General features: G+C 47.9%; 1 protein-coding gene across 1 annotated transcript in view; it reads right to left on the reverse strand.

Moving 5' to 3' along the window:
• LOC139397644 (rho guanine nucleotide exchange factor 26-like) overlaps positions 1–22,420 on the reverse strand; it is a gene marked incomplete at its 3' end in the record, with an annotated part of 41,666 nt that extends 19,246 nt beyond the window's left edge. The window contains exons 1-6 of the mRNA XM_071144201.1: positions 22,406–22,420; positions 20,526–22,012; positions 19,905–19,956; positions 19,093–19,232; positions 7,750–7,806; positions 3,912–4,072 (exon numbers count right to left, since the gene is read on the reverse strand). Coding sequence (XP_071000302.1) covers positions 3,912–4,072; positions 7,750–7,806; positions 19,093–19,232; positions 19,905–19,956; positions 20,526–21,923 — 1,808 coding nt within the window. The remainder of the gene's footprint in view (positions 1–3,911; positions 4,073–7,749; positions 7,807–19,092; positions 19,233–19,904; positions 19,957–20,525; positions 22,013–22,405) is intronic.
• Between the last annotated feature and the right edge of the window lie 3,019 nt (positions 22,421–25,439).

Genomic DNA, 25,439 nt, shown 5'->3' on the forward strand with positions numbered 1-25,439 from the left:
GTTTAAACATCCTGTTCAACCAGAGAGAGAAGACTGGTGGATTGAGGCAGGTTTAAACATCCTGTTCAACCAGAGAGAGAAGACTGGTGGATCGAGGCAGGTTTAAACATCCTGTTCAACCAGAGAGAAGACTGGTGGATTGAGGCAGGTTTAAACATCCTGTTCAACCAGAGAGAGAAGACTGGTGGATCGAGGCAGGTTTAAACATCCTGTTCAACCAGAGAGAAGACTGGTGGATCGAGGCAGGTTTAAACATCCTGTTCAACCAGAGAGAGAAGACTGGTGGATCGAGGCAGGTTTAAACATCCTGTTCAACCAGAGAGAAGACTGGTGGATTGAGGCAGGTTTAAACATCCTGTTCAACCAGAGAGAGAAGACTGGTGGATCGAGGCAGGTTTAAACATCCTGTTCAACCAGAGAGAAGACTGGTGGATTACTTTTGTTTCTCTCAGTCACCTTCCTCTAGACCAGGGGTGTCAAACTCATTCCATGAAGGGCCTAGTGTCTGCTAGTTTTTCCTTTCAATTAAGACCTAGACCACCAGGTGAGGGGAGTTCCTTACCAATTAGTGACATTAATTAATCAATCAAGTCCAATGGAGGAGTGAAAACCTGCAGGCACTCGGCCCTCCATAGAATGAGTTTGACACCTGTGCTCTAGATCCTTCAAACGCAACTCTGGACCACCAAGCCAGTTCCACTGCATTGTTTCATTGTTCCCCTCTAACAAGGGACTGATTTAGTCTTGGGACACCAGGTTTCCCTCTAATCAGGGACTGATTTAGGCCTGGGACACCAGGTTTCCCTCTAATCAGGGACTGATTTAGACCTGGGACACCAGGTTCCCCTCTAATCAGGGACTGATTTAGACCTGGGATACCAGGTGGGTGCAATTATCAGGTAGAACAGAGAAACAGCAGGCTTTGGACCTCGTAGGGTAACAGGTGAATACCCATGTTCCAGACACTCAACACACCTGACACGTGAGATATGCAGTTTTAATAAAGGTTCTGTACTGATGTACTCCAAATACTAATGTGGTGGGGTTACCTGTAGGGTGGGGTTACCTGTAGGGGTTACCTGTAGGGTGGGGTTACCTGTAGGGGTTACCTGTAGGGTGGGGTTACCTTTAGAGTGGGGTTACCTGTAGGGGTTACCTGTAGGGTGGGGCTACCTGTAGGGGTTACATGTAGGGGTTACCTGTAGGGTGGAGTTACCTGTAGGGGTTACCTGTAGGGTGGGGCTACCTGTAGGGGTTACCTGTAGGGTGGGGTTACCTGTAGGGTGGGGCTACCTGTAGGGGTTACCTGTAGGGTGGGGCTACCTGTAGGGTGGGGCTACCTGTAGGGTGGGGCTACCTGTAGGGTGGGGTTACCTGTAGGGGTTACCTGTAGGGTGGGGTTACCTGTAGGGGTTACCTGTCGGGTGGGGTTACCTGTAGGGTGGGGTTACCTGTAGGGTGGGGTTACCTGTAGGGTGGGGCTACCTGTAGGGGTTACATGTAGGGGTTACCTGTAGGGTGGGGTTACCTGTAGGGGATACCTGTAGGGGTTACCTGTAGGGTGGGGTTACCTGTAGGGTGGGGCTACCTGTAGGGTGGGGCTACCTGTAGGGGTTACCTGTAGGGTGGGGCTACCTGTAGGGGTTACCTGTAGGGTGGGGTTACCTGTCGGGTGGGGTTACCTGTAGGGTGGGGTTACCTGTAGGGGTTACCTGTAGGGTGGGGTTACCTGTAGGGTGGGGCTACCTGTAGGGTGGGGCTACCTGTAGGGGTTACCTGTAGGGTGGGGCTACCTGTCGGGTGGGGTTACCTGTCGGGTGGGGTTACCTGTCGGGTGGGGTTACCTGTAGGGGTTACCTGTAGGGTGGGGTTACCTGTCGGGTGGGGTTACCTGTCGGGTGGGGTTACCTGTAGGGTGGGGTTACCTGTAGGGTGGGGTTACCTGTAGGGTGGGGTTACCTGTAGAGTGGGGTTACCTGTAGGGGTTACCTGTAGGGTGGGGCTACCTGTCGGGTGGGGTTACCTGTAGGGGTTACCTGTAGGGTGGGGCTACCTGTCGGGTGGGGGTAGGGGTTACCTGTAGGGGTTACCTGTAGGGTGGGGCTACCTGTAGGGTGGGGTTACCTGTAGGGGTTACCTGTAGGGTGGGGTTACCTGTCGGGTGGGGTTACCTGTAGGGGTTACTTGTAGGGTGGGGCTACCTGTCAGGTGGGGTTACCTGTAGGGGTTACCTGTAGGGTGGGGCTACCTGTAGGGGTTACCTGTAGGGTGGGGCTACCTGTAGGGGTTACCTGTAGGGTGGGGCTACCTGTCGGGTGGGGTTACCTGTAGGGTGGGGTTACCTGTAGGGGTTACCTGTAGGGTGGGGTTACCTGTAGGGTGGGGCTACCTGTAGGGTGGGGCTACCTGTCGGGTGGGGTTACCTGTAGGGTGGGGTTACCTGTAGGGTGGGGTTACCTGTAGGGTGGGGCTACCTGTAGGGTTGGGCTACCTGTAGGGTGGGGCTACCTGTAGGGGTTACCTGTAGGGTGGGGTTACCTGTCGGGTGGGGTTACCTGTAGGGGTTACCTGTAGGGTGGGGTTACCTGTCGGGTGGGGGGGGGGGATTACCTGTCGTATGGGGGGAGGATTACCTGTCGTATGGGGGGGAGTTACCTGTCGGGTGAGGGGGGGGGTTACCTGTAGGGTGGGGGGGGTTTCCTGTCGTATGGGGGGGTTACCTGTCGGGTGGGGGAGGGGTTACCTGTCAGGTGGGGTTACCTTTAGGGTGGGGGTTACCTGTCGGGTGGGGGAGGGGTTACCTGTCGGGTGGGGTTACCTGTCAGGTGGGGGGGTTACCTGTCGTATTGGGGGGCGGGGGTTACCTGTGAGGTGGGGGAGGGGCTACCTGTGTCACACACAAGTTCGGACCTCAGGAATGAGAGGGGGATGGGAAGATCACACACACACAGAAACAGACATGCACACAGCTGCCAGCATGAGCTAACCCAGGAGACTGTCACAGACATGAACACACTGTTCCAGAGAAACAGAGGGTTGTGTGTGTTTATGAGAGAGCAGTCAGCCACAGCTCTCACACACACAGGTCACACACACACACACACAGGTCACACACACACAGGTCTCTCACACACACACACACACACACACACAGGTCTCTCACACACACACACAGGTCTCTCACACACACACACAGGTCTCTCACACACACACACACACACAGGTCTCTCACACACACACAGATCTCTCACACACACACAGGTCTCTTACACACAGGTTTGGGTTGTGGTGTATTAAGCCGGGCATGATGACAGGAAGAGGATCCAGGGGTCAAGGAACACACACACGGTCGGGTCGGGTCTGGTCTGGTCTGGTCTGGTCTGTCTGTCTGTCTGTCTGTCTGTGTTCTCCAGTTACATAAGCTGTGAGGACCATTGAACACAACCATGTTCAGCAGTCTCCATGCTCTAATGACAAACTTGCATCACCTCTAGTCCAGCCACACCGATGTTCTCTACAGAAAACTCACAATTGTATGCACACACAGACGCTCATAGATCACTGGGTGAAATCTAGTCAGGGAGGGCCACTGTTGACTCTCTCTGTTCAAACACACACAGCCCTGCCTCTGTTTTCAAGCCCACAGACTACACAGCATGTTTGTGCTCATAAAGGAACAGGGACTATGATACAGTGTGAAGTTTGTGTTCTGTTTGTAGTTTAGCTGCAGTTTCTCTCTCTCTTTCATTAGCTATGTGTCTGTCTGGAACATCAATTACAATACCTACAATACCCCTTTCTCTAGCTAAGGCAAGCGTACACTCTCACACACACACACACACACACACACACACACACACACACACACACACACACACACACACACACACACACACACACACAGGACCTACTTCTTGCTGGCCTCACACACGTCTGTGATGTTGGAGAAGAGGTGGTGGTGCTCGGTCTTGGTCATGGTGTCACTGAGCTCTGCTGAGTTCTGAAACATCCGGATCAGAACCTCCAGACTGTGGAGGTAGGAGTGTTCTGACGATATCAACTCAAATATGGCCTGACAGAGAGAACGAGAGAGAGAGAGAGAGAGAGAGACAGAGAGAGAGAGAGAGAGAGAGAGAGAGAGAGAGAGAGAGAGAGAGAGACAGAGAGACAGAGACAGAGAGAGAGACAGAGAGAGAGAGAGAGAGAGAGAGAGAGAGAGACAGAGAGACACAGAGAGAGACAGAGAGACAGAGAGAGAGAGAGAGACAGAGAGAGAGAGAGAGACAGAGAGAGAGAGAGAGACAGAGAGAGAGAGAGAGAGAGAGAGAGAGAGAGAGAGAGACAGAGAGAGAGAGAGAGACAGAGAGACAGAGAGAGAGAGAGAGAGACAGAGAGAGAGAGAGAGAGAGAGACAGAGAGAGAGAGTGAGAGAAAGAGAGAGAGAGACAGAGACAGAGAGAGAGACAGAGAGAGAGACAGAGAGAGAGACAGAGAGAGAGAGACAGAGAGAGAGAGAGAACACGATAGAGAGAGAACGAGAATGATAGAGAGAGAGACAGAACGAGAGAACGATAGAGAGAGAGAATAAGAGAACGATAGAGAGAGAGAATGAGAGAACGATAGAGAGAGAACGAGAGAACGATAGAGAGAGAGAACGAGAGAACGATAGAGAGAGAGAACGAGAGAACGATAGAGAGAGAACGAAAAAGAGAGAGAGAACGAGAGAACAAAAGAACGAGAGAGAACAAGAGAACAAAAGAACGAGAGAGAACAAGAGAACAAAAGAACGAGAGAGAGAGAGAACGAGAGAGAGAGAGAGTAATTACAGGGATGCTAACTGGTGAGGGCTCAAAAATGACACACTTTTTTTTGCACAGAAGCAAGTGAAAAATCTATGTAAACTGCCAGAAAATGTGGCTATTTTCAACTGGTATGATCAACATTGTGATACCAGGCCTAATATCAGGATATCAAGAAGTATCGTGACAGCACTGTGTCTTCCCTGCCATTGGGCTCGTTTTTCTCCTCTATGGCAGTGGTACTCAGAGGCTGAATGACAGAGAAGCCAAGTCCCATCTGGAGAGAATAAACATACCTATCCACTCCAATAACTAAACACATGTAACAACAGAAACCTCATCCCTGTCTGCTCACCTCATCCCTGTCTACACCCCAGCTCCTCATCCCTGTCTACAACCCAGCTCCTCATCCCGGTCTACACCCCAGCTCCTCATCCCTGTCTGCTCACTTCATCCCGGTCTACACCCCAGCTCCTCATCCCGGTCTACACCCCAGCTCCTCATCCCTGTCTGCTCACCTCATCCCGGTCTACACCCCAGCTCCTCATCCCTGTCTGCTCACCCCAGCTCCTCATCCCTGTCTGCTCACCTCATCCCGGTCTACACCCCAGCTCCTCATCCCTGTCTACTCACCTCATCCCTGTCTACACCCCAGCTCCTCCTCCCTGTCTACAACCCAGCTCCTCATCCCTGTCTACACCCCAGCTCCTCATCCCTGTCTGCTCACCCCAGCTCCTCATCCCTGTCTACACCCCAGCTCCTCATCCCTGTCTACACCCCAGCTCCTCATCCCTGTCTACAACCCAGCTCCTCATCCCAGTCTACAACCCAGCTCCTCATCCCAGTCTACACCCCAGCTCCTCCTCCCTGTCTACAACCCAGCTCCTCATTCCTGTCTGCTCACCCCAGCTCCTCATCCCTGTCTACACCCAAGCTCCTCATCCCTGTCTACACCCAAGCTCCTCATCCCTGTCTACACCCCAGCTCCTCATCCCTGTCTACAACCCAGCTCCTTATCCCTGTCTGCTCACCTCATCCCGGTCTACACCCCAGCTCCTCATCCCGGTCTACACCCCAGCTCCTTATCCCTGTCTGCTCACCTCATCCCGGTCTACACCCCAGCTCCTCATCCTGGTCTACACCCCAGCTCCTCATCCCTGTCTGCTCACCCCAGCTCCTCATCCCCGTCTGCTCACCTCATCCCTGTCTACACCCCAGCTCCTCATCCCGGTCTACTCACCTCATCCCGGTCTACAACCCAGCTCCTCATCCCTGTCTACACCCCAGCTCCTCATCCCTGTCTACACCCCAGCTCCTCATCCCTGTCTGCTCACCCTAGCTCCTCATCCCTGTCTACACCCCAGCTCCTCATCCCTGTCTACAACCCAGCTCCTCATCCCTATCTACACCCCAGCTCCTCATCCCTGTCTACAACCCAGCTCCTCATCCCTATCTACACCCCAGCTCCTCATCCCTGTCTGCTCACCCCAGCTCCTCATCCCTGTCTGCTCACCCCAGCTCCTCATCCCTGTCTGCTCACCCCAGCTCCTCATCCCTGTCTGCTCACCCCAGCTCCTCATCCCTGTCTGATCACCCCAGCTCCTCATCCCTGTCTGATCACCCCAGCTCCTCATCCCTGTCTGCTCACCCCAGCTCCTCATCCCTGTCTGCTCACCCCAGCTCCTCATCCCTGTCTACAACCCAGCTCCTCATCCCTGTCCACACCCCAGCTCCTCATCCCTGTCTACACCCCAGCTCCTCATCCCTGTCCACACCCCAGCTCCTCATCCCTGTCCACACCCCAGCTCCTCATCCCTGTCTACACCTCAGCTCCTCATCCCTGTCTACACCCCAGCTCCTCATCCCTGTCCACACCCCAGCTCCTCATACCTGTCTACACCCCAGCTCCTCATCCCTGTCCACACCCCAGCTCCTCATCCCTGTCTACAACCCAGCTCCTCATCCCGGTCTACACCCCAGCTCCTCATACCTGTCTACACCCCAGCTCCTCATCCCAGTCTGCTCACCTCATCCCTGTCTACACCCCAGCTCCTCATCCCTGTCTACACCCCAGCTCCTCATCCCTGTCTACACCCCAGCTCCTCATCCCTGTCCACACCCCAGCTCCTCATCCCTGTCTACACCCCAGCTCCTCATCATGGTCTACACCCCAGCTCCTCATCACGGCTAAATAACATTTTAAAACTGATGGAGATATGCAGAAAGAACAGAGAGAGAAGCCCCTGAGTGGGGTAATGGCTGGTTAGAGGATGAGGCTACTCACAGCTGGCACACATGATATTGGGTAAAACACTCATTCTGATGTGACATTTCTGCCATCACTCTGAACTCTGATATTCTATTAGTAGGACATGTAGACAATAATTATGTGCTCAGTCATTCATTTAGAGAGAGAAGGTAGTGATCACACCGGGAGAAGAGCTGTTCACACCTCTTATAGCTCCATTTTGATTTATTTTACCTTTATTTAACTAGGCAAGTCAGTTTCAGAACAAATTCTTATTTACAATGACAGCCTACCCCCGGCCAAACCCGGACGACGCTGGGCCAATTGTGCGCCGCCCTATGGGACTCCCAAATCGGTGATACTCTCCATCTGCACACTTCTCTAGACACGTATTTGCTGAGACATCCATGCTATGAATTCATATGTCCCTCAACATCAACTGGTTAACTTGTCTATGGTCCATATTTTCAAGCCCTCCCCTTTAAGAAGGGTTTACTGTTTGCTATGGAAAAGGTTACGGGGAGAGGAGTTTAGGCATGGTTTGTTAGAGTGCAACGGGGGGCTACAGTAAGTGACCTGTCTGTGTGTGTGTCTGTGTGTGTGCATGCATCCTAACCATTCTGGGTCCAGTCTGCTTGACCCTTTGTTGAAACTGTCTCTGTATGAAGGGGTCACACACACACACACTAAGGCTGTTGTTACCTCTTGTCTCTTCCGCTCCTCCTGGCTGAGTTTATCAGAAACACCACTCTTCTTTACCTGCAGGACAAACACAGGTTTCAGTAACAACATCAGGAAGAAAACACACACAAACACACACACACACACACACACACACACACACACACACACACACACACACACACACACACACACACACACACACACACACACACACACACACACACACACACTGGCTATATTTGCCAACTGTTAGCAAAACAAAACAGTCGCACAACTTTACGAATGAAAGGAATTGTTTAGAGGTGAGGCATACCTCTGTATCCATCACAGTGTAAACTCTCAGGTGTCTGCTTTTAGAGGAATTAGGGCTAATGTGTGTTCAGCTGTCTGTGGCAGCACACACACATTTTCTGTCTGTGAAAGCAGCAAGACAGACACACACTGTCCATGACTCCACCACAGGAGTAGTTCTCATAACAGACCTGTAGACCTGTATGAGCTGAATAAAGACCTGTAGGAGCTGAATAAAGACCTGTAGACCTGTAGGAGCTGAATAAAGACCTATAGACCTGTATGAGCTGAATAAAGACCTGTAGGAGCTGAATAAAGACCTGTAGACCTGTAGGAGCTGAATAAAGACCTGTAGGAGCTGAATAAAGACCTGTAGACCTGTAGGAGCTGAATAAAGACCTGTAGACCTGCAGGAGCTGAATAAAGACCTGTAGGAGCTGAATAAAGACCTGTAGACCTGTAGGAGCTGAATAAAGACCTATAGACCTGTAGGAGCTGAATAAAGACCTGTAGACCTGTAGGAGCTGAATAAAGACCTGTAGGAGCTGAATAAAGACCTGTAGACCTGTAGGAGCTGAATAAAGACCTGTAGACCTGCAGGAGCTGAATAAAGACCCGTAGACCTGTAGGAGCTGAATAAAGACCTGTAGGAGCTGAATAAAGACCTGTAGACCTATAGGAGCAGAATAAAGACCTGTAGACCTGTAGGAGCTGAATAAAGACCTGTAGGAGCAGAATAAAGACCTGTAGACCTGTATGAGCTGAATAAAGACCCGTAGGAGCTGAATAAAGACCTATAGGAGCTGAATAAAGACCTGTAGAGCTGTAGGAGCAGAATAAAGACCTGTAGACCTGTAGGAGCTGAATAAAGACCTGTAGACCTGTAGGAGCTGAATAAAGACCTGTAGGAGCTGAATAAAGACCTGTAGACCTGTAGGAGCTGAATAAAGACCTGTATGAGCTGAATAAAGACCTGTAGACCTGTAGGAGCTGAATAAAGCCATGTAGACCTGTAGGAGCTGAATAAAGACCTGTAGGAGCTGAATAAAGACCTGTAGACTTGTAGGAGCTGAATAAAGACCTGTAGGAGCTGAATAAAGACCTGTAGGAGCTGAATAAAGCCATGTAGACCTGTAGGAGCTGAATAAAGACCTGTAGGAGCTGAATAAAGACCTGTAGACCTGTAGGAGCTGAATAAAGACCTGTAGGAGCTGAATAAAGACCTATAGGAGCTGAATTAAGACCTGTAGGAGCTGAATAAAGACCTATAGGAGCTGAATAAAGACCTGTAGAGCTGTAGGAGCTGAATAAAGAGCTGTAGGAGCTGAATAAAGACCTGTAGGAGCTGAATAAAGACCTGTAGACCTGTAGGAGCTGAATAAAGACCTGTAGGAGCTGAATAAAGACCTATAGGAGCTGAATTAAGACCTGTAGGAGCTGAATAAAGACCTATAGGAGCTGAATAAAGACCTGTAGAGCTGTAGGAGCTGAATAAAGAGCTGTAGGAGCTGAATAAAGACCTGTAGGAGCTGAATAAAGACCTGTAGACCTGTAGGAGCTGAATAAAGACCTGTAGGAGCTGAATAAAGACCTATAGGAGCTGAATTAAGACCTATAGGAGCTGAATTAAGACCTGTAGGAGCTGAATAAAGACCTATAGGAGCTGAATAAAGACCTATAGGAGCTGAATTAAGACCTGTAGGAGCTGAATAAAGACCTATAGGAGCTGAATAAAGACCTGTAGAGCTGTAGGAGCTGAATAAAGAGCTGTAGGAGCTGAATAAAGACCTGTAGGAGCTGAATAAAGACCTGTAGACCTGTAGGAGCTGAATAAAGACCTGTAGGAGCTGAATAAAGACCTATAGGAGCTGAATTAAGACCTGTAGGAGCTGAATAAAGACCTATAGGAGCTGAATAAAGACCTGTAGAGCTGTAGGAGCTGAATAAAGAGCTGTAGGAGCTGAATAAAGACCTGTAGGAGCTGAATAAAGACCTGTAGACCTGTAGGAGCTGAATAAAGACCTGTAGGAGCTGAATAAAGACCTATAGGAGCTGAATTAAGACCTATAGGAGCTGAATTAAGACCTGTAGGAGCTGAATAAAGACCTATAGGAGCTGAATAAAGACCTGTAGAGCTGTAGGAGCTGAATAAAGACCTGTAGGAGCTGAATAAAGACATGTAGACCTGTAGGAGCTGAATAAAGACCTGTAGGAGCTGAATAAAGACCTGTAGGAACTGAATAAAGCCATGTAGACCTGTAGGAGCTGAATAAAGACCTGTAGGAGCGGAATAAAGACCTGTAGAGCTGTAGGAGCTGAATAAAGACCTGTAGGAGCTGAATAAAGACCTGTAGACCTGTAGAGCTGTAGGAGCTGAATAAAGACCTGTAGACCTGTATGAGCTGAATAAAGCCCTGTAGGAGCTGAATAAAGCCCTGTAGGAGCTGAATAAAGCCCTGTGGGAGCTGAATAAAGCCCTGTGGGAGCTGAATAAAGCCCTGTGGGAGCTGAATAAAGCCCTGTAGGAGCTGAATAAAGCCCTGTGGGAGCTGAATAAAGCCCTGTGGGAGCTTAATAAAGACCTGTAGGAGCTGAATAAAGACCTGTAGAGCTGTAGGAGCTGAATAAAGACCTGTAGGAGCTGAATAAAGACCTGTGGGAGCTGAATAAAGACCTGTAGACCTGTAGGAGCTGAATAAAGACCTGTAGGAGCTGAATAAAGACCTGTAGAGCTGTAGGAGCTGAATAAAGACCTGTAGACCTGTATGAGCTGAATAAAGACCTGTAGGAGCTGAATAAAGACCTGTAGGAGCAGAATAAAGACCTGTAGACCTGTATGAGCTGAATAAAGACCTGTAGGAGCAGAATAAAGACCTGTAGACCTGTATGAGCTGAATAAAGACCTGTAGGAGCTGAATAAAGACCTGTAGGAGCTGGATAAAGACCTGTAGGAGCTGAATAAAGACCTGTAGGAGCTGAATAAAGCCCTGTAGGAGCTGAATAAAGCCCTGTAGGGGCTGAATAAAGCCCTGTAGGAGCTGAATAAAGCCCTGTGGGAGCTGAATAAAGCCCTGTAGGAGCTGAATAAAGACCCCAGTGTGCTAGTTTAGAGAAAGAAAGGTTCCTTTCAGGGGAGTCTGGGTGTATGCACAGGATAGCTTACATGGTTGTGTGTGTGTGTGTGTGTGTGTGTGTGTGTGTGTGTGTGTGTGTGTGTGTGTGTGTGTGTGTGTGTGTGTGTAGTATCCCCCCTCCTCTAGAAACATCTGCCACTGACACAAGGCAGCATTAGAGCCAACATGTCTCCATCGCCCACTGCTTCAATCCCTGCTCCCTACCAATACTTCTCCACACCCGGTTCTTTGTCATCTTCCCCAAGCACCCTTCCACTCCTCCATGAATCAATCATTACAAGCAACCTGAATGGGAGAGAGCTGGAAATATTTTTCAAATACATTGAGGAACTATTGTAATTCAGGAATTGAGGAACTATTGTAATTCAGGAATTGAGGAACTATTGTAATTCAGGAACTATTGTAATTCAGGAATTGAGGAACTATTGTAATTCAGGAATTGAGGAACTATTGTAATTTAGGAATTGAGGAACTATTGTAATTTAGGAATTGAGGAACTATTGTAATTTAGGAATTGAGGAACTATTGTAATTTAGGAATTGAGGAACTATTGTAATTTAGGAATTGAGGAACTATTGTAATTTAGGAATTGAAGAACTATTGTAATTTAGGAATTGAATAACTATTGTAATTCAGGAATTGAGGAACTATTGTATACAGTACCAGTCAGTAGTTTGGACACACCTACTCATTCAAGGGTTTTTCTTTATTTTTACTATTTTCTACATTGTAGAATAATAGTGAAGACATGAAAACTATGAAATAACACATATGGAATCATGTAGCAACCAAAAAAAGTGTTAAACAAATCTCTCAACCATCTTCATGAGGTAGTCACCTGTAATGCATTTCAATTAACAGGTGTGAATTTCTTTCCTTCTTAATGCGTTTTAGCCAATCAGTTGTGTTGTGACAAGGTAGGTGTGGTATACAGAAGATGGTCTATTACCAAATAGGGCTAAGTCCATATTATGGCAAGAAGAGCTCAAAAAAGAAAAGAGAAACAACAGTCCATCATTACTTTAAGTCATGGTCAGAAAATATGGTCAGAAAATATGGTCAGACGCAAAAACCATCAAGCGCCATGATGAAACTGGCTCTCATGAGGACCAACACAGGAAAGGAAGACCCAGAGTTACCTCTGCTGCAGAGGAGAAGTTAGAGTTACCAGCATCAGAAATTACAGCCCAAATAAATGTTAGATTAGAGTTCAAGTAACAGACACATGTCAACATCAACTGTTCAGAGGAGACTGTGCGAATCAGGCCTACATGGTCGAATTGCTGCAAAGAAACCACTACAAAAGGACACCAATAAGAAGAAGAGACTTGCTTTGGCCAAGAAACATGAGCAATGGACATTAGACCGGGGGAAATCTGTCCTTTGAGTCCAAATTTGAGATTTTTTGTTCCAACCACCATGTCTTAGTGAGACGAAGAGTAGGTGAACGGATGATCTCTGCATGTGTGGTTCCCACCATGAAGCATGGAGGAGGAGGTGTAATGGTGTGGGTGTGCTTTGCTGGTGACAATGTCTGTGATTTATTTTGCATTCAAGGCACACTTAACCAGCATGGCTACAACAGTATTGTACGCTTAATGGAACTATAATTGAATTATCAACAGGACAATGACCCAACACACCTCCAGGCTGTGTAAGGGCTATTTGTCCAAGAAGGAGAGTGATGAGTGCTGCATCAGATGACCTGGCCTCCACAATCACCCAACCTCAACCCATTTGAGATGGTTTGGGATGAGTTGGACCGCAGACTGAAGGAAAAGCAGCCAACAAGTGCTCAGCATATGTGGGAACTCCTTCAAGACTGTTGGAAAAGCATTCCAGGTGAAGCTGGTTGAGAGAATGCCAAATAGGACTATCTTCTGAATACCACCCCTACCTTGTCACGACACAACTGATTGGCTCAAATGCATTAAGGAAAGAAATTCCACAAATTAACAAGGCACACCTGTTAATTGAAATGCATTCCAGTTGACTACCTCATGAAGCTGGTTGTCAGAATGCCAAGAGTGTGTGAAGCTGTCATCAAGGCAAAGGGTGGCTACTTTGAAGAATCTCAAATATATTTTAATTTGTTTAACACTTTTTTTGGTGACTACATGATTCCATGTGTTATTTCATAGTGTTGATGTCTGCATTATTATTGTACAATGTAGAAAATAGTAAAAATAAAGAAAAACCCTTGAATGAGTAGGTGTGTCCAAACTTTTGACTTGTACTGTTTATGTTACTGCTCGACTAAAACAATCTCAGTCGACCAACAGCCTAAAGACCAAACAATGGACCAGTCGACTAAATGGGGTCAGGCCGACTAGGGTTGTCATGATACCAGGATGGCGATACTACAATACCTGATTTTCCATGGCAACAAGGAAAACACGATGCAGACTATACTCTCTGGTCCTTTTACACCTGCATTGCCTGCTGTTTGGGGTTTTAGGCTGGGTTTCTGTACAGCACTTTGAGATATCAGCTGATGTACGAAGGGCTATATAAATTAATTTGATTTGATTTGATTTTAAACCCTGCTGTAAGTAACATATAGTGGGTTAAAGCAAGCAAAACAAACGTGATTTGGGGTGAAACACTTCAGGCTGCTTGTTACTAACATTATGACTGTTTTCCTCAGGAAACGGAGTCTGCTTCATCTTTTCTTTCCTTGCTGCGATACCTCGGAGTATTGTGATACTGGTATCGTGACAAACCTAATGGAGACCTTTGCAAACACATCCAGACTAGGATACAAAACACACAAGCCAACAGCCAAACCAATACAGCCAAAATGCCAACAGCTTGCCAAGTTTGTGCTATTGTGCAAGATAAATTCCCTTTAAAAGGCAATCAACTTCTATTTATCTATCTACGGCCTTGCAGGTCCTTAGTGTCCTAGCAACCACCTTCCCGCCACGACAACTGAACTTTGCCCTGCTTTTGGAGTTTCCCTGAGAACACAGAGGGACAGGTGTAACCGTGACAACAGAAACGCAGTATTCACTCAAAAGGGAGTGGTTGAGGTAAGAGGTTGACCGTAGGCATAAATCTATCATTGTCTTACCCTTACTCCCCTGTCCTACCCTTAACCGGGGGGGTTAAGCCTCTCATCTAAGAGTATGGTGTCAACACTCTTAGATACACCACTTCCCCCTGTCCCTACGGTTACTGGAAACTAGAGACTTCTAGGAAACAGAGTCTGACCTTACAGGTGTTACTGGAAACTAGAGACTTCTAGGAAACAGAGTCTGACCTTACAGGTGTTACTGGAAACTACAGACTTCTAGGAAACAGAGTCTGACCTTACAGGTGTTACTGGAAACTACAGACTTCTAGGAAACAGAGTCTGACCTTACAGGTGTTACTGGAAACTAGAGACCTCTAGGAAACAGAGTCTGACCTTACAGGTGTTACTGGAAACTAGAGACCTCTAGGAAACAGAGAGTCTGAACCAAAGCGGTAGCTGTCAGTCTGGGAAGGGAAGTGTGATAGTAGGAACAGGTTCTGTCAGTTTGGGAAGGGAAGTGTGATAGTAGGAACAGGTTCTGTCAGTTTGGGAAGGGAAGTGTGATGGTAGGAACAGGTTCTGTCAGTTTGGGAAGGGAAGTGTGATAGTAGGAACAGGTTCTGTCAGTTTGGGAAGGGAAGTGTGATAGTAGGAACAGGGTATGTCAGTCTGGGAAGGGAAGTGTGATAGTAGGAAAAGGTTCTGTCAGTTTGGGAAGGGAAGTGTGATAGTAGGAACAGGTTCTGTCAGTTTGGGAAGGGAAGTGTGATAGTAGGAACAGGTTCTGTCAGTTTGGTAAGGGAAGTGTGATAGTAGGAACAGGTTCTGTCAGTCTGGGAAGGGAAGTGTGATAGTAGGAACAGGTTCTGTCAGTTTGGGAAGGGAAGTGTGATAGTAGGAACAGGTTCTGTCAGTTTGGGAAGGGAAGTGTGATAGTAGGAACAGGTTCTGTCAGTTTGGGAAGGGAAGGGTGATAGTAGGAACAGGTTCTGTCAGTCTGGGAAGGGAAGTGTGATAGTAGGAACAGGTTCTGTCAGTTTGGGAAGGGAAGTGTGATAGTAGGAACAGGTTCTGTCAGTTTGGGAAGGGAAGGGTGATAGTAGGAACAGGTTCTGTCAGTCTGGGAAGGGAAGTGTGATAGTAGGAACAGGTTCTGTCAGTCTGGGAAGGGAAGTGTGATAGTAGGAACAGGTTCTGTCAGTCTGGGAAGAGAAGTGTGATAGTAGGAACAGGTTCTGTCAGTTTGGGAAGGGAAGTGTGATAGTAGGAACAGGTTCTGTCAGTTTGGGAAGGGAAGTGTGATAGTAGGAACAGGTTCTGTCAGTTTGGGAAGGGAAGTGTGATAGTAGGAACAGGTTCTGTCAGTTTGGGAAGGGAAGTGTGATAGTAGGAACAGGTTCTGTCAGTCTGGGAAGGGAAGTGTGATAGTAGGAACAGGTTCTGTCAGTTTGGGAAGGGAAGTGTGATAGTAGGAACAGGTTCTGTCAGTTTGGGAAGGGAAGTGTGATAGTAGGAACAGGTTCTGTCAGTCTGGGAAGGGAAGTGTGATAGTAGGAACAGGTTCTGTCAGTTTAGGAAGGGAAGTGTGATAGTAGGAACAGGTTATGTCAGTTTGGGAAGGGAAGTGTGATAGTAGGAACAGGTTCTGTCAGTCTGGGAAGGGAAGTGTGATAGTAGGAACAGGTTCTGTCAGTTTGGGAAGGGAAGTGTGATAGTAGGAACAGGTTCTGTCAGTCTGGGAAGGGAAGTGTGATAGTAGGAACAGGTTCTGTCAGTTTGGGAAGGGAAGTGTGATAGTAGGAACAGGTCCTGTCAGTTTGGACATTGATGCCACTTTTGTCCATCCGTTAAACATCAGATCATTCTCTCATTTCCAGGAGGGTGGATTTTTCTGCTCCTTCAGAGAATGAAGATACGGAAACCTCCAGGTTACTTACCATCAGTTACTGACCAGGAGAAACAGCAGAACATCCAACTACTATAAAACACTACAGCCTGCCCTGTCACAGTGTAAACAGCAGAACATCCAACTACTATAAAACACTACAGCCTGCCCTGTCACATGTTATGGCCCATAGACCTTCCATCTGGCATCAAACACAGGACTGGGACAGGACTCCTCTCATTGGAAATATCTGGATAAGTCAACTTTGTTTGAATATTTTGATCAGAACTAACTGTCCCCTACAGTACTGTCCCCCACCGTCTCTACAGTACTGTCCCCTACAGTACTGTCCCCTACAGTACTGTCCCCCACCGTCTCTACAGTACTGTCCCCTACAGTACTGTCCCCTACAGTACTATTCCCTACAGTCTCTACAGTACTATTCCCTACAGTACTATTCTCTACAGTACTATTCCCTACAGTACTATTCCCTACAGTACTGTCCCCTACAGTCTCTACAGTACTATTCTCTACAGTACTATTCCCTACAGTACTATTCCCTACAGTACTGTCCCCTACAGTCTCTACAGTACTATTCTCTACAGTACTATTCCCTACAGTACTATTCCCTACAGTACTGTCCCCTACAGTCTCTACAGTACTGTCCCCTACAGTACTATTCCCTACTGTACTGTCTCCTACTGTACTGTCTCCTACAGTACTGTCCCCTACAGTACTATTCCCTACAGTACTGTCCCCCACTGTCTCTACAGTACTGTCCCCTACAGTACTGTCCCCCACTGTCTCTACAGTACTGGTCTCTACAGTACTGGTCTCTACAGTACTGGTCTCTACAGTCTCTACAGTACTGGTCTCTACAGTCTCTACAGTACTGGTCTCTACAGTCTCTACAATACTGGTCCCTATAGTACTAGTCCCTACAGTACTGGTCTCTACAGTGCTGGTCTCTAGAGTACTGGTCTCTACAGTCTCTACAGTACTGGTCTCTACAGTACTGGTCTCTACAGTCTCTACAATACTGGTCCCTTCAGTACTGGTCTCTACAGTACTGGTCTCCTACAGTACTGGTCTCCTACAGTACTGGTCTCCTACAGTACTGGACTCCTACAGTACTGGTCTCCTACAGTACTGGTCTACTACAGTACTGTCTCCTACAGTCTCTACAGTACTGGTCTCCTACAGTACTGGTCTCCTACAGTACTGGTCTCCTACAGTACTGGTCTCTCTCTCCCTCAGCCCTTCTTGAGCAGCTCCAGATAAGAGTAAACATCAACAAGGAGAACAGAACACCTAAGTGGAAAACAGCATTTGCCCCCCTCCTTTCCCCCCGTTCCTCTCCTACCATTCTGGTCTCTACAGTACTGTTCCCTCCTTTCCCCGTTCCTCTCTCCTACCATTCTGGTCTCTACAGTACTGTCCCCTCCTTTCCCCCGTTCCTCTCCTACCACTCTGGTCTCTACAGTACTGTTCCCTCCTTTCCCCCCGTTCCTCTCCTACCATTCTGGGCCCAAACTGGATCCCGTCACAACGTACTCCAGGGAGAACATATTGTCGCCATGCCGGGTGGTGCTCTCAGTCTGCTGCCCCAGATCTTTCTCCCTTCCTCTCCTCCTCTCAGTCTGCTGTCCCAGATCTTTCTCCCTTCCTCTCAGTCTGCTGTCCCAGATCTTTCTCCCTTCCTCTCCTCCTCTCAGTCTGCTGCCCCAAATCTTTCTCCCTTCCTCAGTCTGCTGCCCCAGATCTTTCTCCCTTCCTCTCCTCCTCTCAGTCTGCTGCCCCAGATCTTTCTCCCTTCCTCTCCTCCTCTCAGTCTGCTGCCCCAGATCTTTCTCCCTTCCTCTCCTCCTCTCAGTCTGCTGCCCCAGATCTTTCTCCCTTCCTCTCAGTCTGCTGTCCCAGATCTTTCTCCCTTCCTCTCCTCCTCTCAGTCTGCTGCCCCAGATCTTTCTCCCTTCCTCTCCTCCTCTCAGTCTGCTGCCCCAGATCTTTCTCCCTTCCTCTCCTCCTCTCAGTCTGCTGCCCCAGATCTTTCTCCCTTCCTCTCAGTCTGCTGTCCCAGATCTTTCTCCCTTCCTCTCCTCCTCTCAGTCTGCTGCCCCAGATCTTTCTCCCTTCCTCTCCTCCTCTCAGTCTGCTGCCCCAGATCTTTCTCCCTTCCTCTCCTCCTCTCAGTCTGCTGCCCCAGATCTTTCTCCCTTCCTCTCCTCCTCTCAGTCTGCTGCCCCAGATATTTCTCCCTTCCTCTCCTCTTCTCAGTCTGCTGCCCCAGATCTTTCTCCCTTCCTCTCCTCCTCTCAGTCTGCTGCCCCAGATCTTTTTCCCTTCCTCTCCTCTCAGTCTGCTGCCCCAGATCTTTCTCCCTTCCTCTCAGTCTGCTGTCCCAGATCTTTCTCCCTTCCTCTCAGTCTGCTGCCCCAGATCTTTCTCCCTTCCTCTCCTCCTCTCAGTCTGCTGCCCCAGATCTTTCTCCCTTCCTCTCCTCCTCTCATTCTGCTGCCCAAAATCTTTCTCCCTTCCTCTCCTCCTCTTAGTCTGCTGCCCCAGATCTTTCTCCCTTCCTCTCCTGCTGTCCCAGATCTTTCTTCCTTCTTCTCCTGCTCCCTCCCTCACCCCCCCTTCCTCTCCTGATCCCTCTCTCACCCTCCCCTTCCTTTCATGCTCCCTCCCTCACCCTCCCAAACCTGCTCCCTCACCCTCCCCTTCATTTCCTGCTCCCTCACCCTCCCTCTTCCCTCCCTATCCCTGTTTTAATTCCCTATCTAGACCAAGAGTAATGAAGAGACAGAGAGAGACATAAAGAGACAGAGAGAGAGAGAGAGACAGACAGTCACAGACAGAGTAGGAGAAGGAGAGAGAGAGATGGAGGATGGGTAAGGATCGCAGCCAGACCAGATGTGACAACATCCCTCACAGCCCTGGCAGTCCATTTCCCAACAAGGCCCTGTGTTTGTCTCTGTACTCTATGAGAGGCACTGCACCACAATTCACTGTGTGCGTGTGCGTGTGTGTCTCACCACACTGAGTTGGCTCCAGGAGGTGCGTATGGGTCTGTACTGCATCACGATGCGGTCATCAGGTTTGGCCTCTCTGGACTGGTCCTCATCAGAGTCATTGTGAAGAGCTTTCTCCTGGTAGTTCTGATACAGTTCCTCCTCTGGATCACACCACAGACAGACAGGTTGAGGGTGGATCACACCACAGACAGACAGACACAGGTTGAGGGTGGATCACACCACAGACAGACAGACAGGTTGAGGGTGGATCACACCACAGACAGACAGACAGGCTGAGCGTGGATCACACCACAGACAGACAGACACAGGTTGAGGGTGGATCACACCACAGACAGACAGACAGGTTGAGGGTGGATCACACCACAGACAGACAGACAGGTTGAGGGTGGATCACACCACAGACAGACAGACAGGTTGAGGGTGGATCACACCACAGACAGACAGACAGGTTGAGGGTGGATCACACCACAGACAGACAGACACGTTGAGGGTGGATCACACCACAGACAGACAGACACAGGTTGAGGGTGGATCACACCACAGACAGACAGACACAGGTTGAGGGTGGATCACACCACAGACAGACAGGTTGAGGGTGGATCACACCACAGACAGACAGACAGGTTGAGGGTGGATCACACCACAGACAGACAGACAGGTTGAGGGTGGATCACACCACAGACAGACAAACAGGTTGAGGGTGGATCACAATAGTACAGTCCCCATTGACAGCAAGACCTCAACCATGTGTACAGAAAGTCACAGTCATCACCAGTTCATATACATGACTAAGACAGAGAAGTGGCACTCACCTTCACTGTCAAATGTCCTCTGTGTGATCAGTCCTGGCTTCTTATCAGGACTCTGGGAGACAGAACAAGACCCCATGTCACTATTAATAACAGACCCAGGATCAGCTCTCCCTGCCCCAGCCATACTACTATATCAACACTATGAACTGAAACTGTCACTAGATCTGTTATCATGAGCAGTCAGCACAATATCCGAAATGATGCTTTATTAGGCAAATCTGGTTATGAATGACATTATAAACACACATCTGTCAGGTTCTAAATGACAAGTGTTAGTAGGTCTCCCCTGGGACCTGCTCTTGACCCCTGACCTGCCTAATTACAGAGCAGTGGACTGAAGTGTGTTGTAATCATAGGCCTTCACTATTAGTAGGACTTCAACACAAGCGTCTCCTGACAATGTTCCAACTTCAAGCTAGCTGTGTACTTTGGTCCTGATCTGAACTTCAGGAGAATAATTAATCAAACATGAATCCATAAGGCAGATGAGTGTTAATTAAAGTAAGAGACAGTAATATCCAGGCACATGGGGCAAAGCATGGAGAGAATGGTATCATGACATAGCAGTTAATAGGAATGACAATTTCCTGGACAATAATGGGTGAATACATGTCTTCCTACCTTGTTCTTCTTCCCAGGGCTGGTCGGTCTCTCCTTGACCTCCTGTAGTCCTTTGAGCACAGGTTGGGACAGATGATGGCTCTTTGGGTCTACAGGTTGGGACAGACGATGGCTCTTTGGGTCTACAGGTTGGGACAGACGATGGCTCTTTGGGTCTACAGGTTGGGACAGACGATGGCTCTTTGGGTCTACAGGTTGGGACAGACGATGGGTCTTGAGGTCATCAGATGGTATTTCCATTTCCACTCCACTTACCACTGCTCTCCTGTACGAGGTAGACCTCAACCCTCTCTTCAGAGTCTCAGTGCTCTCATCCTGGTCTGTCCCCCCTCCCCCGGACCCTACGCCAGTGGAGAAGAAGGATCCAGTCTCCACCATGCTGAGGGCTCGCAGGGCCCGCTTGGTAGGATCCAGGCCCAGCAGACCCCCCATGCCGTGGCTCTGTACCCCAGCAGGAGAGGCCTTGCTCAGGGACGCTAGCCCTTTGGGGATCAGCTGCTGTGTGCCCTTCTTCAGGGCAGCTGCACTGTGGGTGCTGAGGACAATGGAGGGAGGAGGAGATAGAGAGATGTAGGGAGAGAGGGTGGGAGTGGGGGAATGAGAGGGGGAAGGAGAGGGGGCAGACATGTCAGCAGAGGAGGGGCTGTGGGGTGTGGGGAGGTCAGAAGGGGTGGAGATGAGGGAAGAGAGGGAGTTGATACTGGAGGTGGAGCTGTGGGATGGGGTAGGGGTGTTGAGACTAGGGGTGGAGGGGCTGGGGTTAGGGGGAGAGGGGCTGGGGTTACGGGGAGAGGGGACAGGAGTTAAGGGGTGGTAGGAAGAAGGGGAGGTCAGGTCATGTTGGTGGTGGTTATTGGGGGAGGCAGGGGGAGAGGGGTGTTTGGAGGAGGCAGAGTCCAGCGGTGAAGGGCTCGTCCCAAACACTATCTGGTCCCTGTGAGCGGTGAGGGTGAACGGGCTGGATAGTCGATTCTGGGTGTCCAGCAGAGGCTTGTCTGACCACACATTATCAACACTCCCACCGTGGCATGCCTTACTGTTCAACGACAGCGACTTATCATCCTCCGACTTGAACTTGGACAGAGAGAAACGTCCTTTGGACAGATGTCCAATACTTATACTCCTGACTACCCGTGTTTTCCTGGTGGGTTGGTTGAGAACGTGCTTCAGAATGACCGTCCCTCCTCCCGGCGTGGCCACCAGTCTCTCTGCAGGCTGGCTCAGGGTAAAGCTGCACTTGTTGTCCTCTACGGGGAAGTCAGTCATGTGGACTCCGTCTATCTGGTAGCTGAGGGGCCGGGCCTTTAGCTTGCTGGGGCCAGTGTGATTGGCTGAGCGCCGCTTCCATAGCGGGGTGATGTTACTGTTGGACAGATCCACATCGTTCCCGCCCTCCATGGTGCGTCAATCACTCGTCTTTTCTTTGTCACTGAGGAGTCTCTCGTCTGACCCAACTGGTCCAACCCAGAAGAGAACTGCAATAACCCCTGGTTGTAAACACACAGAGAGCGAGATCTATCAAAATCAAAGCTGGAGGGTTATTAGGATAAGTCCTGACTTTTCAGGGTTAGGTCTGTCTGTGAGGTCACAAGTTGGGTCATTCCTTAGCTCTTGAAAACTCTAGGCAGCATTCTGCCTTACAGTTCTCAGCCATTCGCTTTGCCCATGACAGCCTCCTGTGAACTACAATTCCGACTCTGTTTTAACGTTTCGAAACGTTGTTAATTAATAATCGCTTGCCTATGGATTTCGAAACATTTATCTTTAATCAGCGAGAAGGAATCCTTAAAATATATTTTTTTAAATACACGTTTTGCACAGATCCATACAGCAATGGGCGTCTCCATCCAATGAAACGACACTTTCCACGTTATGCTTACACACAGGTGGTCGCCTCGTCTTCCGGTTGTTTTCCGCAAACAAGCGCTGTAACGCGGAGACATGTCAGCGTGGGAACCAGTGCTTGACCTGGGCCAGAGCGACCTACCAGCACTTCTCATTTTGGGGGAATTGCGTACCGGCTCCTCTTTAAAACAAAGTAGCCTAAATTAGCCCAGATTGACGCGCAAAAAACATTGAAGGCGAGAACTGCACTGAATAGCAATTGAGAGTGGGCATTAATAGTCTGATTCCGCTTTGTTCACGTTTATTTGCCGCTAGTCTGTGAGTGACCGTAGCCTGTTCCAGATTGCGCAGATTGAAAATATACCAGACTGAATGCTCATGATGCACTATTCCAAATTGTCAAACGAGGGTTTATAAAGTCATGGAAATTGGTTTCATAATGTTTGTTAATGTAATTTATGAAGGCACACTTAAATAGTATCAATCACTTAAAAATCGACATATCAGCCATTATCATAAACGGTGCGTGTCTGTGCGCGCCAGTGAGATGTTGCCTGAGGGGAGAGAACTGGACATTTCACAGCAGGTATAAAATAATGACAGACAGCAGACTAACTAGATAGCCAATTCAAAACATAACTTGTTGGCAGTTATCTTGCTAGTTAACTATAGCTAACTAAGCATTCATGTCTTTGTCGCCTTTCCACCGGTACTGTAGAGCCTAAATAAATCTGCACCGTTGGCAACCTGGGATTCACCTCTATTAAATAGCAGCCATGTCATTGCGAGATCGTTAGAAACAGCATAAATGACAAATAACTTGCTGTGCCTAGATCTCCCCTAAAACACGAATATTAGAGCCATATATATATAAACATGTCTAGTTAGATACCTTGCTTTGATCCATGATTAATTGAATGAGGGAATAATTGTATAAAGACAAAAGTATTTGGTTGTGATGTTGCAATATTTTATATCAAGGATGGCAACCATCCTCCAGGATAGCTACTGGGTGTGCAGGCATTTGTTCATGTCTTGGTCTAATCACATCTTAGCCTAAACATTAGCTGCTCAAGGAACTTGATAAGCAGACTCGGGTCTGGATAAAAAGCCTGCACACACCCAGGAGCTCTCCAGATGGAGGGTTGACCACGGTGACAAACAGCAGTGGTGTAAAGTACTGAAGTAGTTGTTTTTTGGGGTATCTGTACTTTACCATTTATATATATTTTTTGACAAATTTTACTCCACTACATCTCATATGTATATACTGTATTCTATACTATGCTGTCATTCACTTTAATAATGTTTACATATCTTGCATTACTCATCTCATATGTATAATCTCCTTTTCTATACTATTCTACTGTATTTTAGTCCATTCCACCCAGACATCACTTGTTCATATGTATATAGTCTTAATTCACGTCTACTTAGATGTGTGTGTATTGGGTATATGCTGTGTAATTTGTTAGATATTACCTGTTAGATATTACTGCACTGTCGGAGCTAGAAACACGAGCATTTCGCTACACCTGCAATAACATGTGCTAATGACATGTATGTGACCAATACAATTGGATCTACATTCCTAAAGAAAATAATGTACTTTTTACTCCTTACATTTTCCCTGAAACCCAAAAGTACTCATTACATGTTTAATGCTTAGCAGGACAGGAAATTGTCTAAATCACACACTTATCAAGAGAACATCCCTGGTCATCCCTACTGCTTCTGATCTGACAGACTCACTAAACAGAGAACCTCCCTGGTCATCCCTACTGCTTCTGATCTGACAGACTCACTAAACAGAGAACATCCCTGGTCAAACCTACTGCTTCTGATCTGACAGACTCACTAAACAGAGAACCTCCCTGGTCAAACCTACTGCTTCTGATCTGACAGACTCACTAAACAGAGAACCTCCCTGGTCAAACCTACTGCTTCTGATCTGACAGACTCACTAAACAGAGAACCTCCCTGGTCAAACCTACTGCTTCTGATCTGGAGGACTCACTAAACAGAGAACCTCCCTGGTCATACCTACTGCTTCTGATCTGACAGACTCACTAAACAGAGAACATCCCTGGTCAAACCTACTGCTTCTGATCTGACAGACTCACTAAACAGAGAACCTCCCTGGTCAAACCTACTGCTTCTGATCTGGAGGACTCACTAAACAGAGAACCTCCCTGGTCATACCTACTGCTTCTGATCTGACAGACTCACTAAACAGAGAACATCCCTGGTCATACCTACTGCTTCTGATCTGACAGACTCACTAAACACAAATGCTTCATTTGTGAATTTTGTCTGAGTGTTTAACTGTGCCCCTGTCAATCTGTAAATTTAAAAAACTAGAAAATCATGTTGTCTGTTTTGCTTAATATAAAGAATTTGAAACTATTTGTACATTTACTTTTGAAACTTAAGTATATTTAAAACCAAATACTTTTACACTTTTACTCAAATAGTATTTTACTGGGTGACTTTCACTTTTACTTGAGTCATTTTCTATTAAGGTATCTTTACTTTCCCCCAGGTATGACAATTGGGTACTTTTCCACCACTGATTAACAGTGGATTTGTACTTTGTGGGGAGTTAAGTGCCTCGATCGAGGCAACAATGGCAGGAGATGGTAGGTCTACATAGGGTCAGTCACTGCAGCATTCCAGTGTCAATAATGCTTACTTTTCCCATCTAGGCTATAATAATAGTCATGAACAATTGATTAAAAGTCAAGGTAAATTTGTATAACCCCTTAATTGAATAATCAGAGGTCTCTATAGCATAATGTTATTTGTGAATTTCGGTGAACATAGTCTAATGGACTGAATTGGAAAAAGACACCTGCACTTATTTCATCCCAAACCAAGCGCTGGTGGGAACACTACCCCTAACTCTATCAATGTGTGTGGATCAATTTAACTTATTACTAAATTATTTCTCACTGATATGAAAGACAAGGTCCTAATTCTTCCGAAACCATACCGCAAGCGATGCAAGTTAATGTTCAGACCGAGCGTCGGGGGGTCTTAACGCTCCCCCTACAGAACAAGCCTTCATCC

This window comes from Oncorhynchus clarkii, unplaced genomic scaffold (genome assembly GCF_045791955.1).
Source record: "Oncorhynchus clarkii lewisi isolate Uvic-CL-2024 unplaced genomic scaffold, UVic_Ocla_1.0 unplaced_contig_1876_pilon_pilon, whole genome shotgun sequence".
In the NCBI taxonomy this organism is placed as follows: Eukaryota; Metazoa; Chordata; class Actinopteri; order Salmoniformes; family Salmonidae; genus Oncorhynchus; species Oncorhynchus clarkii.